This window comes from Notamacropus eugenii, chromosome 5 (assembly GCF_028372415.1).
Source record: "Notamacropus eugenii isolate mMacEug1 chromosome 5, mMacEug1.pri_v2, whole genome shotgun sequence".
Lineage (NCBI taxonomy): Eukaryota > Metazoa > Chordata > Mammalia > Diprotodontia > Macropodidae > Notamacropus > Notamacropus eugenii.
The window spans coordinates 170,930,386-170,949,431 of record NC_092876.1 but is presented as its reverse complement, the minus strand read 5'-3'; the positions used below and the strand labels follow the sequence as shown (position 1 = coordinate 170,949,431).

Sequence of the window (19,046 nt, the reverse complement as noted above, 5' to 3'; positions counted from 1 at the left end):
TAGTAAAATGTAAGAAAGAAAATTTGAAAACTCCAGAAAGCACTTTTCATGGTGAATTCTAATCAAGAATCAGATTGACTTAAAATGAATTCTAGTAAGCATTTAAATATCCAATTATTTTCATGCCACAAAGAACTAAATCCTACTTTCAAGAATTAAAATGCCAATTCATCAAATTCCTTCCATGAAAATTTGTATTTAGTACACAAAGAGAATGTAGGGTAGAAAAAATGAACCAAAGAGAAATATAACTTATCAATACTGATATAAGTATTAAAGAAATCCTGGTATGTCTAATTATATTCCAAAAGCTATTCACTATGGCTATGTTGCATTCATATCAGGAATGCAAAAATGTTTATTAGAAATACAATGAATATATAAATCACAATAATTACAAAAAACCCTAAACATGTTAAATTAATGGCGGTTGAAATAATTGACAAAATTCAGCATTCATGTTGAAAACTTTTAGAAAGAGGATCATAAGGGCTTTTCTTCACTTTATTCTTAAGAAAAACTATTTAAAACCAAATACTACCATTATTTGCAGCCAAACTCTCCCACTGAGACCAAGGGAAAATCAAGAATGCCTATTAGCATTATTAATTCTTGCAAAGCTCTAGCAATACTGCATATAGCAATATGTTAGTTAAAAAAAAGCAAATTGAGGAAATGATAACTGGAAAATAGTAAAAAAGGTATTTGTTGGTGATAAGTTGTTTTACTAAGTAAATCCAAAATAATTGGCCAAAAACATTGAGACAAATAACTTGAAATGGAGTAGCATGATAAATTAAGTCCTCAGAACTGATTCTCTATATATTAATAAGAACAGGAAAATAGACTGGAAGAGAAATAGTGTTTGAGGTAGTAACAAAATACAGTAATTATTTGAGGATTAACTTACCAACACATAGTCAGGTTTTGTATAAATACAAAAATAATTTCCATAGAAATAAAAAAGAATTAAATAACTAGAGAGAGATTCAATATTCAAATGTTGTCTGTTAAATTAATAAAGATAATAATAGTAAAGAGAAGTTAATGTATACATATAAAAGTTGACAGCAAGTTTAATATAAATGTGACACAAAATAGATAAAATAAGGTCAATTTCACATGATGAAAAGAAATAAAAAGTCAAAAATATAATTGAAACAGAGACAAACAAATGAAGCAAATTTAAAATAAACCCCTGATAACAGAGAACAGCTGGCATTTTCAGACTTAATATGTGCATATAATATTTTATTTGGAAGCATTCTAACTTATGATTCTGAAGACCTATATTTGAATTATTACATTACTATCTTTGTAACAATGAGTAATCCATAAATTGTCTAGTTCTCAGTCTGCATATCTGTAAAGTGAGATAAATAGATTATTTAAGCTCTGATAAAGCTTTCATTTCAAAAAACTAAATTAGATTAGATTAAATTAGCTTTTTTCTTTCAAAAGCTCTTTATTCAGTGAGGTTTTTCTTTCTTATTTTTTTCCTTTTCATTTTTGGTAATCTTTTGTTTGATGTTTCTAGAGTTTTATTTTTTGTCTTTAATAGAGGTTAAATAAGTGGATTTTGAAAGTTATTTTTTCCTAGGAACTAGGTCACACCACCACATGTGGAGCTTTGCCACCCCATTTTTAACCAAAAAACAAAATTGACTAATCCCTGATATTTTAACTCCGTTCTTCATTTATGCATTTCTTTATTCAAAAATGAAAACAAGAGTCGGTGTAAAGGAACTTGCAATTTATTTGACTTAGGTTGGAGAGATCAATATATACCTATAGACGAAAGTGCCATATGCATGTGTGTGTGTGCAGTTAACATAAACTTCCACATATCCAAATGGTACACAAAGGCAGAGATTAAACTTCTTTAAAACATTAATGAGCCTGTCTTAAGTATTTTACATGGTTTGGAGAATATTTTCCTCTGGACACCAATAGGATAACTAAGTCTAACTATCTCGATTCTATGTTGACAGAAGCATATCGACAGCTCATGCTCCCATGTATCATGTTGAGAGCTCAGTTTGGGGCTGTAACCCTTTGATCTCATACTTCCCCTTTATTCTCTGAATTATGTACACAAGTCCCAGAGATGGTGGTTGCATGAAATGTTGTTGAAGAGAGAAATTCTCAGAATAAAGTTTAGAAGAAAATAGGGGAAACCCCATGTGTAAACTTAAAGGCAGACTAGAAGATTGAATCCCTTAGGAGAAAAAAAAGTTCTATGGTACAGTGTGTAAACATGGACATTGTAATTACTGCTCCCTGAAGAGTCTGATTCCAGGGAGAGAATCTATGGGATCTTCCCTGTGTTTCCAATATAGTTCACGAGAATACCATATCCAGAATAAAGCCTTTGGTTTCCTATCACCTGTTGATTATGTTGACACCTCTGGGAACTATTTCCTTCCCTCAATCTAGAACACTCCCCAGGTGAAGTCACAGTCCTGTGATCTTTATAGATCAAAACATCTCAGTCCAGAGGGTGAGGTTTATTCTGGTTGCTTCAGTAGAAAAGCGAGTAGGAGAGGGAGAATCTCTGATCACAGTTATCTGAATTATTTCTCCTGCAGAACACAGGGGGTCAAAACCAGTAAAGACCATCACTGAAATGCCTAGGCAGGACAAGGGTGAGTGTGTAAGTCATTCGTTTTAGATTTTTCCTTCTGTTTTGGCCTCCTTGCTTTGCCAATCGGGAGATTTGAGGATTCTATAAAATATCATGTCACTAAGATTCATCACTGACACACACACACACACACACACACACACATATATAGGTCTTTTGGTACACTCTAGGTATTAATGGGGAAAAGAATATGGAAAGATAATGGTGACTTTGTAGCGTTTTCCCCATAGGACTCTATACTCTGAGTATGGGACTCTGGATCCAGTCTGCAGGTAGCTGGGTGGTGCAATGGAGAGAACCCTGGGCTTTAAATCAGAAAAAAACCTGAGTTCCAATCCACCTTCAGGCAGTAACAAGCAGTGTGACCTATGGCAATGTCACTTAATCTCTTTTTGCTTCAGCTTCCTCAACAATAAACTGAGGATGAGAATAACTTCCCAGGGCTGTTACGAGTATCCAATGATATGGTATTTGTAAAGGATTTGAGGCAGTTTTTGACACATAATAGGGGCTATGTCAATAATTGCAATTATTTTTTTTTTTTACTAATAACCTAATTGGTAATATTGCTAATAATATAATGTTAATAATGCTTTTTTCCACAGGTATTTGCAGAACTCTTTGAGGTACTACTTCATCACCTCTGAAATGGGGAAAAGCAGTTAAATTTTTCCTGATGTGGCCAACTTAGACAGTTACTCAACCCAATCAAAATCCCTGGATATCTTGGGGAAGATAAGAACCGTCTCTGCATGGCATGGTGATGATGTTTTCCAGGCATTTCTTGAATTGCTCCTTTTTCATGTCTGTGGATGAGGGTTTGTTGAACTTATCTTGTTTCTAGCTTAACATTTTCCCTCTCCTCATAGATCCCTCAAGAGGAGGATGGCTTTGACAAATTCCTCTTCAGTGACTGAGTTCATCCTTGCAGGCTTAACAGATCAACCAGAGCTCCAGCTACCCCTGTTCCTCCTGTTTATGGGGAGTTATGTGATCACTATTGTGGGAAATGTGGGATTGATCTTATTAATCAGGATGAATTCTCAGCTTCACACTCCTATGTACTATTTCCTCTTCAACTTATCTTTCATAGATCTCTGCTATTCCTCTGTCTTTACTCCCAAAATGTTGATGAATTTTGTCCTAACGAAAAACATCATCTCTTATTCAGGGTGTATGGCACAGCTCTATTTTTTCTGTTTTTTTGTTATTTCTGAAATCTATGTGTTGACAATAATGGCTTATGATCGTTATGTTGCCATCTGTAATCCATTGCTGTATAATGTTATTATGTCCTATCAAGTCTGTTCATGGTTACTGGGTGGAGCATATATAATGGGGTTTGCTGGTGCCATGGCCCACACTGGATGCATGCTGAGACTGTCCTTCTGTGATGCCAACATCATAAACCATTACATGTGTGATGTGCTTCCCCTCCTCCAGCTCTCCTGCACCAGCACCTATGTGAATGAGCTGGTGGTTTTCATTGTTGTGGGCACTAATATTATAGTGCCTAGTGTCACCATCTTCACCTCTTATGCTCTCATCCTGTGCAGTATCCTGAACATCAGCTCCACTGAAGGCAGGTCCAAAGCCTTCAGCACCTGCAGCTCCCACATAGTTGCTGTTGCTCTTTTCTTTGGGTCAGCTTCATTCATGTATCTTAAGCCATCTTCTTCAGGATCAGTGGATCAGGACAAAGTATCTTCAATCTTTTACACAAATGTGGGACCTATGCTAAACCCCATCATTTATAGTCTGAGGAATAAAGATGTTCAGGCTGCCTTGAGGAAAACTTTGAAAAGGAGAATATTTTCTAGAACATGAGTAGGATTTTCATAATGTGAGTTGAATTTTAGGACCTAAGGCTCTTTTTCTTTCTTTGATTAATTTGAAATATCTCAGAATGAAATCTCTACCCAAATTTTTTTCTCCTCATTCGCTATTACCCAACATTCTATCAGCCTGACTTCATTTCTTTGGTTTAAGAAATCAATGGAAAGTACTGATTTTACAGTAAGTGAATCAGGGTATAAATCCTGGATATTCTTTCTCTTTGACCTTTGTCATGTTTCTTAACCTTTGTGGGCTTGAGATTTTTTATTTGTAAACATGAAGATGTTTGGACTACATGGCTTCCAAGATCCTTTATAGCTATAAATCTTTGATCTATTACTCTCTGTGAATATCCCATGAAATCATTCAATAAGTTGTATCTTAATTCTAGTTGACCTTTCATTCTCTGCCTATCGTTACTGGTCAATAATTCAGGAAGGCAGTACATGAAGGTAGGTTGTTTGGAAAATAATAATGAAATTATCAAATCATATGGACATAATATAACCTTTAAGCCCCTCCCCTCATCTAAGTAAGTCAAACATAGCTAACCTTATAGCCTTTTACATAACTACTTTTGCTTTTTTGCATCTCAAAATCTCAAACTCCACACTCCACCCAGCTGCCTTCATGACCTTTGGCACAAATTGTTCTCATGTGTTCATTCCACTAGTAGATTTCTTCATGTGCTTCTGGTTGACGCATCCTCTAACTCACCAATGGATTTATGGCCAAACAGTTACCCTTAACCTAGTTTAGCCAATCTACCAAGATTGTTTACTGGGTTGAGACTGTTGCGTATGCTATAGCTTTTTGAAGACACTGTTGATTGTTGAGTGCCAGATGAACTCGAAATGCAGATGAGGAATCCAGAGGTGTTAATCCTCCTTGAACAACCTCATACCATTTATCATGGAAGGAAAATGAGAGATAAGAGAGAATTTCCTCAGTAACAGTGTTTGAAAGTGGCCACACTGATGAATAACTAACCCTTACCCAATCCCAAATGTAACCCTAAAATATCAAACATATAGTTCCTGTATGTGAGGCTTTCAGAAGTCCTTTGGAAACCCTAAATTACTGTGTAAATATTGTGAGCCATTATTAAAAAGTAACATTTAAAGTTCTTTAAGGTTTTCAAGTCACCGTATATGCTTATTTGACCCTTGGAATGATGGATGGAAAATGCATGGAAAATATTTCAGATATTTATCCCTATTACAGAGAACAAATTCAGATTCAGTAACCTTGACCACACAGCTAGTCAGTATTGAAAGTGGGTTTTGAATCAGTATGTTCGCTAATTCATAGTCTAGCACTCTTTGTTTCTCTATCTGTATTTATTTAGTTTGGATCAAATAGACATAATCATCAGCAATTTCTGAGAGAATAAGATTAACAAATTAAAACACCAGGGTTAAGATACTTCCCTCCCATCCAAATAACTAATGTCTTATTCCTATGATTCAGCTTCCAAAATAAGAAAAATGGCTGGAACAGTTTTATCAGATAGGTTCACCCCAACAATCTTGCCTATAACTCAATACATGTGTATCTCCTTTTGCTCTGCAGAGTTCCATGTCAGCAAGGAAATGCTCATCACCTATTTCTAATTAAACATTCTCTCCTCTAGCCCTACCACTTAATTTCTTGATCCCCAGTCAATCAGACTATGGTGGGAGAAATTATTTTCTTTCAGGATCTTAGGACCTCTGTTAAGAAATTCCCCAGGTATTGCCAATTTACTCTTCTCTCAGAAGAGTTACTGGACTAGATTTCTATTTCTTTCTGTTGCCCTACATAACGTTACTGTAGGGAAAATAATTTTGTTTCCTATGCCTTTTGCTAATTCTCATTTTCCTTTTGTTTTTTTTATTGCTAAGGCAAGTCTTTCTAACACTATCTTAAAGAACCATAGTGAACAATGGGAATCCTTGCTTTAATGATGATTTCTCTTTTTTGTAAAAATCTCATTTATTTCTCCTTTATACATAATTGTATCTATTATTCTTAGGTAGTGATTACTTTATAATATTAAGGAAAAGTGTTTTTATCAATATGTTTTATTGTGGCTTAAAAAACTAAAATGTGTGTTGCATTTTGTTAAAAGTGTTTTAAACAATTGAGTGATATCATCTTATAGTTTTATTGATCCTGTTATTAATACGATCTTTTATGTTTATAGTTTGCCAAATATTGAAGCAACCTTTATTTCTGGTATGAATCCTAGTTGGTAATAATTGGTTGGTTTTATACCTTACTGTAGACTTCCTTGTTGCTAACATATTGTCTAAATTTTTGTATTAAATTAAATATTTTGGTCAATTCAGTTCTCTTTTTTTTCCCCCTGATTTATGCATCATGACCATATTTGTATTGTAAGAGGAATTTAGTGAGATCCTTTCTGTTCTTATTTTTATATAAATTAATTTATTTGTTTTCTGTTTTCAACAAACACTTCCATAAGTTTTTGTAAAACTTATGTAAGACAACATGCAATCTTATATGGGTTCTACACATACATTTTTCTACACATACATTTTCATATTAGTCATGTTGCATAGAACAATTAAAAAGAATGAGAGAAACCATGATAGAAACCAAACCAAAACAAAATATAACACAAAAGAAAATAGTCTGCTTCATTCTGGGTTCCACTTCCATAATTCTCTCTCTGGATGTGGATGACATTTTGTCTCAAGAGTCCTTTGAGAATGTTTAGGTCCTTGCATTGCTATTAAGGGCTAAGTCTAGCAGAAACTGTCACACACACTATGGCTTTTACTGTGTACAATGTTCTCCTGGTTCTACTCATTTCACTCAGCATCAATTCATGTAAGTCATTCCAGGTCTGTCTGAAGTCTTTCTGTTCATAATTTCTTATAGCACAATAGTATTCCATTACATTTGTACACCACAACTTGTTCAGCCATTTCCCAGTTGATGGACATTCCCTTGATTTCCAGTTTTTGGCCACCACAAAAGGAATAGCAATGAATATTGTTGTGTATGTGAGACATTTTTCCACTTTTATGATCTCTTTGGGATACAGTCCTAGAAGCGATATTCCTGATTCAAAGGGTATGAACATTTTTGTAGTCCTTTGGGCATAGCTCCAAATAGATATCCAGAATGGTTGGATCAGCTCACAACTCCACCAACAATGAATTAGTGTTCCAACTCTCTCACATATTTTCCAACACTTATCATCTTCCTGTTTTTTTCATATTAGACAGTCTAATAAGTGTGATGTGGTACCTCAGAGCTGTTTTGATTTGCATCTCTCTAATCAATAGTGATTTAGAGCTTTTTTCGTATGATTATGCATAACTTCATTTGTTTCCTCTGAAAACTGACTATTCATATTCTTTGACCATTTACCAACTGGGGAATTACTTATATTCTTATAAATTTGACACAGTTCTCTATATATTTAGAAATGAAGCCTTTATCACAGACATTCGTTGCAAAAATTCTTTCCCAGTTTTCTGCTTCATTCCTAATATTGGTTGCATTGGATTTGATTGTGCAAAATCTTTTCAATTTAATGTAATCAAAGTTATTCATTTTGCACTTCACAATGTTTTCTTTCTCTTGCTTGGTCATAAATTCTTCCCTTCTTCATAAATTTGACAAATGTACTATTTCTTGCTCCCCTAATTTGTTTAGAGTATCATCTTTTATACCTACCTCATGTATCCATTTATACTTCATTCTTTTGTACAGTGTCAGGCATTGGTCTATGCCCTGTTTCACCACCTTGTTATTCAACTTTTCTAGCAGTTTTTGTCAGATAGTGAGTTCTTATCCCAGAAACTGGGATCCTTGGGTTTATCAAACAATAGAAAGGTATATTCATTGACTACTGTGTCTTGTATATCCAACTTATTCCACTTATCTACCCCTCTATTTCGTAGCCAGTATCAAGTGGTTTTGATGATTGCAGCTTTATAATTCAATTTGAGATCTGGTAGGGCTAGGCCACTTTCCCTAGCATTACTTTTTACTAATTCCCTTGATATTCTGGACCTTTTGTTCTTCTAGATTATTTTTTCTAGCTCTAGAAAATGGTTATCTGGTAGTTTGGTTGGTGTGGCACTGAATAAGTAAATTAATTTAGGTAGTATTGTCATTTTTATTATATTAGCTCAGCCTACCCATGAGCAACTGATTTTTTCTAGTTGCTTAGATCTGACTTTATTTGTGTGAAAAGTGTTTTGTAATTGTGTTCAATTTGGGTTTGTTTTGGCAGGAAGACCCTCAGATATTTTATATCGTCTATGCTAGCTTTCAGTGGGATTTTTTTTTCTGTCTCTTGCTATTTGGATTTGTTAATAATATTGAGAAATGGAGATAATTTATGTGGGTTTATTTTGTAACCTGTAACTTTGCAAAAATTGTTTATTATTTCCAGTAATATTTTATTTGATTCTCTAGAATTCTCTAAGTATATCATCTGCAAAGAGTGATAACTTAGTTTCTTCGTTGCCTATTCTAATTCTTTAATTTCTTTTTCTTCTCTTGTTGCTAAAGCTAACATTTGTAGTATTATATTGAATAACAGTGGTTTTAGTGGACATCATTGTTTCACCACTAATCTTACTAAAATTCATCTATCTTATCCCTATTACATGTCATGATTACTGATGGTTTTAGGTAGATACTGCTTATTATTTTAAAAAACATTCCATTTATTCCTGTTCTCTCCAGTGTTTTCAACGTTATTGATTGTTGTATATTGTGAAAAGCTTTGTCTCATCTACTAATATAATCAAATGCTTCCTCTTAGTTTTGTTGTTGGTAAGATCAATAATAGATTTCTTCACATTGAACCTGCCCTGACTTCCTAGTATAAGTCCCAGTTGTTGATAAGGCATAATCTTTTTTATATGTTTCTGTAGCCTTCCTTTTTGCTAAAATTTTGTCTACATTTTGTATTAATGTAAATTAAATATATTGATTAATTCAGTTCTCTTTTTTTCTTTCCCTGATTTAAGCATCATGTTCACATTTGTACCACAAGAGAAATTTTGTGGGATCCTTTCTGTCTTTTTTTTTTTTAAATATAGCTTGTATATTATTATACCTATTTTCTCTTTTAATGTTTCATAGAATACAGTTGTAAATATATGTAGTCCTGGAGCTTTTTATCTGAGCATTCATTTATGGTCCATTCAATTTCTTTTTCTCATATTAGTTTGCTTAATTTTTCTGTTGTGTTGTTGATCTGAACATTTCATATTTTAAAATTATTCATCCATTTCATTTGAGTTTTCAATTTTAAGAACAGATAGAACTAAAAATTCTAGTATTTTCTTTATTTCATTTTCTTTTTTGGGGTTCTTTCTCATTTATGATTCTGGCAATTGAGTTTTCTTCTTTCTTTTTAAAAAAATTAAATTAGAAAAGTGTTATTCACATTCAGAGAAAGAACTATGGAGTCAGAATGCAGAATGAAGAATACTATTTTCTCTTTTTTCATTTCTGGGAGTTTTTCTCTATTGTTCTAATTCTACTTTCACAAGATGACTAATGTGGAAATATGTTAAATATGATTATATATATATTATGTAGGAATGCACTAAGTCTTGGTGTATTGGGCAGGGGGAAGAAAGGGAGACATAAAATTAGGAACTCAAAATCTTATAAAAGTGAATGTTGAAAACATAAAATAATTTAGTTAACTAATTGAAAAAATAAAAAAATTGTCTAGCCCTAAAAGTTTACATTAAGACCATTGGAAAATTGGGTTCCATATACTGAGCATACTACTAAAAATTAAGGCCATTGCTTAATCAATTAGTTGAAGGAAGTGTAAGTTATCATTTTGATGTTCAAAGACAAAATTTAAAAATTTAAAATATTACAGAATTGATAAAGCAAACATATTTTTGAGAAGACCAAGCAAACTGGCAAATCAGTGATATAATTTTTGTGAGGAAAACACTCTTCAGAAATGAATAGAGAAAACACATGAAGAGGAAAATAAGTTTCTTTCCTAAAAGAATAATTATAATCTTTTACACAAGGGTAGATGCTAACAATACTGAATATTTTAATCAAATGGGAAGGACTGAAAAAATAAAATAAGGAATAAATAGCTGAAACAATAAAATAGAAGAATTCTAAATAACAAACTCCACAAAACACTTTCCATGGTAAATTCTAATCAAGTAACAGATTGACTTGAAATGGATTGTAGTAAACATTTAGATACCCAATAATTTTCATTCTACAAAGGAAAAAATATTATTTTCACAAATTAAAGTGTCAATTCATCAAATTCTTTCCATAAATATATGTGGTTAGTCCACAAACAAAGAGAATAGAGGGCAGAATAATGAACCAAAGAGAAATACAACTTAACAATACTGACAAAAATATTAAACGAAATCATAATATTTGTATAATTATATCCCCAAAGTTATTTACTATGACTAAGTTGCATTTATACCAGGAATGCAAAAATGTTTTTTAGGAAAAAAAAAACAATGAACATTTAAATCACAATAATTACAAAAACTCTAAACATGTTACATCAGTGGAGGTTGAAAAAACTGACACGATTCAGCACTCATGTTGAAAACTTTTAAAAAGAGTAACATAATGGCTTTACTTCACTATATTCTTAAGAAAAACTATTTAAAACCAAATGTTACCATTATTTCCAGCTAAATTTTCCCATTGAAACCAATGGAAAAGGAAGAATACATATTAGAATTATTTATACTTGTTAAAATTCTAGCAATATATCATATAGCAATATGATAATAAGTACAAATTAAAGAAATGATAACTGTAGAAGAGGAAACAAGGTATTTGTTGGCAATAAGTTACATTTGTAAGTAAATTCAAAATATTTGGCCAAAAAACTTAACTGAGATAAGTAACTTGAAACGGAGTAGCATGGTAAGTGAAATCCCCCAAATAGCTTCTCTACATATGAGTAACAACAAGGAAAAAGATTGAAAGAGAAATGGTGTTTAAGGTAGTAACAAAACGTCTTAATTCTTTGAGATTTAACTGGATAACACAGAGCTAGGAGCTATATAAATCCAAAAGTCATTTCTGCAGAAATAAAGAAGAATTAAAAAACTAGAGAGGTACTCAATATTCAAGTGTTGTCTGTAAAACCAATAGAGATAATAGTAGTAAAAAACATTAATATAAAAATTTAAAACAGTTGACAGAAATTTTTGTACAAATGTGACACAAAATAATTTGATGAAATAATGTCAAATTTTACATGATGAAAAGAAATAAAAAGCCAAAAATATTATGGAAATAGAGACAAACAAATAAAACAAATAAAAAGTCCTAATAATGGAGCCCAACTGGCATTTTAAGACTTACTATGTACATACCATATTTCTATAGAAATAATTTAAATTTAAGTCTGAAGACCTACATTTAAATTATTACATTACTATCTTTCTAAACAAGGGAAATTCATAAACTCTACAGTCCTCAGTTTCCATATCTGTAAAATGAAAGAAACAGATTGTTTAAACTCTAATGAAGTTTACATGTCAAAAGAAAATTATATAGTGGTTGATCTCTTTATTTTTTCCTTCAAAAGCTCTTTGTTCTGTGAGGTTTTTCTTTCTTTCTTTCTTTTTTATTTTTGATAACCTCTTGTTTGATATTTTTTAAAACTTTTATTTTTGTCTTTAATAGAGGTTAAATAAGTGAGTTTTGGAAGTTTTTTTTTTTTTCAGGAACCAGATCACATTACCATATGTAGAGTTTTGCCTGCACACTCCTACCAAAAAGCCAAAAATTAACTGGTATCTGATATTTCAACTCATGCCTTCATTTATGCGTTTTTTATTCAAAAATCAAAAGGAAAGTAAGCCTAAAAAACATGCAATTTGTTGGGCTTAGGAGTGGAAAGATCAATATATACCTATAGAAGTAAGTGCAGTGTGTATGTGTGTGTGTGTGTGTGTGTGTGTGTGTGTGTGTGTGTGTGTGTGTGTGTGTAGTTAACATAAACTCCCATGTATCCAAATATTGCACAAGGGCAGAGGATATAACTTCTTTAAAATGTTAATGAGCCTGACTTTATTATTATACATGGTGAGGAGAATATTTACCTCTGGGCACAAGTAGGATAACGAAGTCTAACTCTCTTGATTCTTTGTTGACAGGAGCATATAGACAGCTCATGGCCCATATATTATCTTGAGAGCTCAGTTTGGGGCTGTAGCCCTCAGAGATGGTAACTGCATAAAATGATGTTCAAGAGAGAAATTTTGAGAACCAAGTTTAGACGAAGATAGGAGAAGTCCCATATGTAATTTTAAAGACTGAATAAAGGATTGAATTCCTTGGGAGAAAAAAAAAATTCTATGGTACAGTGTGTAAACATGGACATAGTAACTACGGAGCCCTGAAGTGTTTGATTCCCTGGAGAGAATCCGTTGGATGCTCCCCGTGCTTCCAATGTAGTCCATGTGAATATCATATCCAGAATAAAGCCTTCAGTTTCCTATCACCTGTTGATTATGGTGACACCTATGGGCACTGTTTCCTCCCCTAAGTCTAGAGCACTCCCCAGGTGAAATCACAGTCCTGTGATCTTTACAGCCCGAAAGATATCTATGTTCTTTCCAGAGGTTGAGGTTCATTCTCTGATTGCTTCAGTAGACAAGTGAGTAGAAGAAGGAGAATCTCTCATCATTGTTATCTGAATTTTTTTCTCCTTCAGAACCCAGGGGCTCAAAACCATTAAAGATAATCACTGATGTGTCTAGGCAGGAGAAGGGTCAGTGTGTATGATATTCACTTTAAATTTTTCCTTCTACTTGATCCTCCCTGCTTTGTCAATCAGTAGATTTGAGGATTTTATAAAATATCACATCTCCAAGGTTTGTCACTGACTCATATATAGGTATTTTGGTTTATGCTAGGTGTGAATGGGGAAGAGAATGTGGAAAAATAATGAGGATTTTCTATGATTACCCCCATAGGACTCTCCTCTGAGTAAAGGACTACAGATTCAGTCTACAGGCAGGTGGATGGTGCAGTGGAGAGAACCCTAGGCTTTAAATCAGAAAGACCTGATTTCCAATCCAGCTTCAGGCACTAACAATCTGTGTGAACTTGGGCAATGTCACTCAATCTCTGCTTGCTTCAATTTCCTCAACTATAAACTGGGGATAAGAATAACACCTACTTTCCTGGATTGTTATAAGGAACCAATGGTAAAATACTTGTAAAAGATTTGAGGCCGTGTTTGACATGTAGGAGGTGCTATGTCAATACTTGCAATTATTATTTTTCTTACTCATAACTTTATTGGTAATATGGACAGTAATTAAAATAATGGTATGAATAATACTTTTACCACAGGTATTTGCAGAACTCTTTGAGGTACTACTTCATCACCTTTGAAATGGAGAAAAGTAGTTAAAGTTTTTCCTTATATGAGCAGCATACGTGATACTGTAGGTGATGTCCTGGTGTCCATTGACTTTGGAGTCTGAGGAACATCAACCCTTACTCTGCAGAGGAATATCAACTCTTATTCTGCAGGGGAATTCAGAAATAGTTTCCATTACCATCTAGCTCATGGAGACAGTTACTCAAACCAATCAAAATCCCTGGATATCTTGGGGATGATAAGAACCATCTCTGCATGGCATGGTGATGATGTTTTCCAGAAGCTTTTAGAAATTCTCCTTTTTCTTAACTGTGGATGAGGGTTTGTTGAACTTATTTTGTTTCTAGCATAACATTTTCCCTCTCCTCATAGATCCCTCAAGAGGAGGATGACTTTGACAAATTCCTCTTCAGTGACTGAGTTCATCCTTGCAGGCTTAACAGATCAACCAGAGTTCCAGCTACCCCTGTTATTCCTTTTTGTGGGAACTTATGTGATCACTATTGTGGGAAATGTGGGATTGATCATTTTAATCAGGATGAATGCTCAGCTTCACACTCCTATGTACTTTTTCCTCTTCCATTTATCTTTCATAGATCTCTGCTATTCTTCTGTCTTTACTCCCAAAATGTTGATGAATTTTGTCCTAACCAAAAACACCATCTCTTATTCAGGATGTATGGCACAGATGTATTTTTTCTGTTTTTTTGTTATTTCTGAAATCTATGTGTTGACAGTAATGGCTTACGATCGTTATGTTGCCATCTGTAATCCATTGCTGTATAATGTTATTATGTCCAATCAGGTCTGTTCATGGCTATTGGGTGTGGCATATGTAATGGGATTTGCTGGTGCTGTGGCCCACACTGCATGCATGCTGAGACTGTCCTTCTGTGATGCCAACATCATAAACCATTACATGTGTGATGTGCTTCCCCTCCTCCAGCTCTCCTGCACCAGCACGTATATCAATGAGCTAGTGGTTTTCATTATTGTGGGCACAAATGTTACAGTGCCTAGTGTTACCATCTTCACCTCTTATGCTCTCATCCTGTCCAATATCTTGAACATGAGCTCCACTGAAGGCAGGTCCAAAGCCTTCAGCACCTGTAGCTCCCACATAATTGTGATCACTCTTCTCTTTGGGTCAGCTTCATTCATGTATCTTAAGCCATCTTCATCAGGGACAGTGAACCAGGACAAAGTATCTACAATATTTTATACAATTGTGGGACCAATGCTAAACCCTATCATTTATAGTCTGAGGAATAAAGATGTTCAGACTGCCTTGAGGAGAACTTTGAAAAGAAGAATATTCTTTAGAACATGGGCAGAATTTTCATAATGAGAGGTGAATTCAAGGGCCTAAGGTTCGTTTTCTTTCCTTGGTTTATTAAAACTATCTCAGGATTGAATTTTTATCTAAATCCTTTTCTTCTCATTTTTCTATTGCTCAACATTCTATCAGAATGTCTTGATTTTTTGATTTAAAGAAGTAGTGGAAAGTGCTGATTTTAGAGTAAGCGATTCAGGGTATAAATCATGGATGTTCTTTCTTTTTGACCTTTCGCATGTCCCTTAACCTATGTGGGCTTCAGATTTGCATAAATCTTTGACCTCTGTGAAAATGCAAATATCCCATGGAATCATTCAATAAGTTGTGTCTTAATTGTGAATGACCTTTCATTCTCTGCCCATTGTTACTGCTCAATAATTCAGGAAGGCAGTACCTGAAAGTAGGTTGTGGGGAAAATCATATAAACTTAATATAACCCCTTAAGGCCCCTCCCCCAATCTAAGTAAATTTAGCATAGGTAATCTTATAGACCTTTAAGTAACTGTATTTTTGCTTTTTTGTTTTCTCATAATTTAAAAAAATTTTTTATAGGTACACAATGACATAATTTGTCTTTTATATGAAAACCAAAGGAGTTTCCTTTGACTTTTTTCCCCAGACCCAAACCTCATTCTTTTAGGCACAGCTGTTTTTGTTGGAAGATTTTACAGGTATATGTTTTCAGACTCCCACAATGGCTATCAAATAAGGCTGGTCGGACTCAGAACAGTAGTAAAAAATTCCCAGCTAACTGTAAGCACATGTCAATTTACAACTAGGACATGATGAAAAATGAACAACTAAGACATGCCAATTTTCATGAAAATATTTTCATTTTCTGAAAAAAATTTCTAGTAGGAAATGTTCTTATGACAGTTATAATATGAGAGAGATTTCAGGAGATTGATATAACTTTAAAACCTTTCCAGAGTGATGTTTCCTTTCCATTGTCAAAAATTCACTAAACCATCTTAATGCAAATGGCATTTTTTGGTGCTCTTTCCTCTGATAGTTATAGGGCAGTTAGGTGGTTCCATGGCTAGAGTACTGACCCTGGAGTCAGAAGGATGTGAGTTCAATTCTCATATCAGACACTTACTAGACAAGGGAAGCTGGGCAAGTCCCTTAACTTTGTTTGACTCAGTTTTTTCATCCGTAATATGACCTGGAGAAGGAAATGGTAAAACTCTCCAGTATCTTTGCCAAGAAAACTCGAATGAAGTCAAAGAGTCCTACACAAATCTGATACTCAAAAGCATTACATTTATTATTAGAAACTGATTAGAAGGGTGGAAGAGACCAAGTCATGAAAATACGTTTGGCTTTTCAAAATTCATTATTCTTTTACTCCTTCCACCTTTTCCAATTTATCTACATGTTCCTCCCACCCTGAATTAACTACACTGGCCTTCTGCATGGCTTTCCATCTTCATCTTGATGATTTACACTGGCTATCTGATACCTGGAGTACACTCCATTGTCACTCAAACTCTTAGAACCTCTGGTTTTCTTCAACTCATTTTGAGTAAAACTTTCTTCATGAATCCATTCCTAATTTCCCTAGCAATTTCTGTCTTTCCTCCCCAAAGCATTTTGTATTGATTTTGTGTGTGTGCGTGTGCTTTTGTACATATATATATAGTGTATCAATATATAATTGCGTATATACCTGGACCAATTTTTCTTTCATTACTGCAGAAATGTTTCATCTAAACTGCCCTCTTAGATGATTTCTTTAATCTTGTCTGGGATTTATCCTGAACATAAATAGCATGTTTGGATTATTTTGTCTGTCCAATTAATGAGATAGAGCAAATTTCAATTTACCGGGAAGTGAATAATTTTGTTGTTTTCCTTAGTCCTTTCTTCACCTATCTATATCTACAGCTATAGTTGTGCCTTTAGAATACAAGGTTTTTGACTGTAGTGACTCTTTTTCATTTGTCTTTGTGGATAGCACAGTGACTTACATGTAGTAATTTCATAAAAAATGTTTAATGTATTGGATTGAATTAAACATGACAAGTAGAACTTTTGATTTCTTACTTTGTCACACTTATTTCCATGGATTAGTTTGAGGAATGAGAGGAACCATCCTATCTTTATATATATATATATATATATATATATATATATATATATATATATATATATATATATATATATATATATATATATATATATATATATATATATATATATATATATATATATATATATATATACATATAAAGATAAAGTATATATCTATCTATATGGGTGTGTGTATACATATACATATACATGTGTATATATATGGATATATGTATATACATGTATATATGTATATATATGTGTGTGTGTATATGTATGTATATGTACATATATATATATATGGCAATGGATATGTAACTACTGTCAGTACTAATACATGTACAATGTAGTCATTTATTCATTATACACCTTGAGGTCAGAAACTATATAGAGCCTTTTATAAATTCCTGTAGGAAGTACTCTGTATAAACAGTCAATAAACGTTTGTTCAAGGAATCAATGAGCAAACTGAAGAAAGGAGTTTTCCTTCAAATTTTGTCCAATGTTATACTTACCTAGCTTCCCAGTTGTTTAGGTTATCTGGCAACTCATTTATGTTCTTTCCGCAGTCCTTATTAATCTATAGCTCTGGGTTTCCAGTGTACAAAGTTTCAAAGTAAACCAGTCATCAGAGAAATTCAAGAGAGAGATGAGTGAAAGCCTAGAAAAAGATTATTTCCCTATCTCTTTCCTTGTCTCATTCATGTATATGTGTGTACGTGTACATGTATATAGGTATGTACATTTTGTATGTGAATGAAAATGTGAGCGTATATTATGCATTTAGGTGAATATATCTATGTTTATTGAAGTGTATGTCCCAGCCTTCTCCTTAGTACTTTGAGCTAATTTTTCCATTTTCAGCGTGTTTTCCTGTCAGAAATTGGTAAATGTTACATATCAGCTTATGATTTATCATTTCATTGATTGTATTGACTTAAGAAAATGTTAAAAATGGAATCTAAACTTAAATGTGTCATACACATAAGTATATGTTAATCATTTACCAGTGAAACACTGCATTTGTGTGTACATATATGCCACAGATTGCCTAGTATTAGAGTAGCTTAGCTTTGTAACACTAGAATTTTAATAAATTTTACATGTCATTTAGTCCAGTCTCCTCATTTTATATGTAAATATATTGAAGTTCAGAGAAGTTAAATGATTTGTTCATGATCACACAAGAAGAAGTATAAAAGCTAGGATATATTAAAAACTACATTAACAATGGCTAGTATTTATATGGAACTTCAAGACAGATGATTGATTTGATCTTGTATCATTTAGTTTTTATGATTTAAAAATGATTAATTGTATCTTGTGACTACTTTTGTTTCACAGTTATTCAAATTAGAGTTCTTTGTCTCTGAACTTATTTCAGAAATTTCCTGCAAGAGTGTAAATTTAAAAATCCAGTTCTGGTCATCATTGATGTATTCTTATCTCAAAAAATCTGGAGGTGTGTGTGAACACAAAGGAACTGATTTTATTGTTTCTTGATGTCCCATTGCATCAATAGAGTCCAACTGCTCAATAAAAATTTTTAAGTAATTATTTTCTTCAGTGAATTTTTGTATACCTTTTTTCTATTTGTTCAATTCTACTTTTAAAGGTGTTCTCTTCAGTGGATGTTTGTACCTCTCTTATCATTTGATTAATATTGATTTATAAGATCTTATTTTCCTTAATATATTTTGTACTTCCTTTAACAAGCTTTTGATTCTCTTGCCATAATTTTCTTGGATCACTCTCATTCTTCTGCTTAATTT

General features: G+C 33.2%; 2 protein-coding genes across 2 annotated transcripts; both read left to right on the top strand.

Moving 5' to 3' along the window:
• The first annotated feature begins 3,255 nt into the window (after positions 1 to 3,255).
• Positions 3,256 to 4,471, top strand: LOC140509032 (olfactory receptor 8B3-like). Its single transcript, XM_072616942.1, has one exon. It carries the CDS (start codon positions 3,530 to 3,532, stop codon positions 4,469 to 4,471), a length of 942 nt encoding a protein of 313 aa, XP_072473043.1. The 5' UTR covers positions 3,256 to 3,529.
• Positions 4,472 to 14,250: 9,779 nt separating this feature from the next.
• On the top strand, positions 14,251 to 15,210 carry LOC140509030 (olfactory receptor 8B8-like). Its single transcript, XM_072616941.1, has one exon. The coding sequence runs from the start codon at positions 14,254 to 14,256 to the stop codon at positions 15,208 to 15,210; it is 957 nt and encodes a 318-aa protein (XP_072473042.1). The 5' UTR covers positions 14,251 to 14,253.
• The last annotated feature ends 3,836 nt before the right edge of the window (positions 15,211 to 19,046 follow it).

Excerpts from the sequence above, each read along its gene's own strand:
- LOC140509032 (XM_072616942.1), top strand. The coding sequence starts at position 3,530 with ATGGCTTTGACAAATTCCTCTTCAGTGACTGAGTTCATCCTTGCAGGC.
- LOC140509030 (XM_072616941.1), top strand. The coding sequence starts at position 14,254 with ATGACTTTGACAAATTCCTCTTCAGTGACTGAGTTCATCCTTGCAGGC.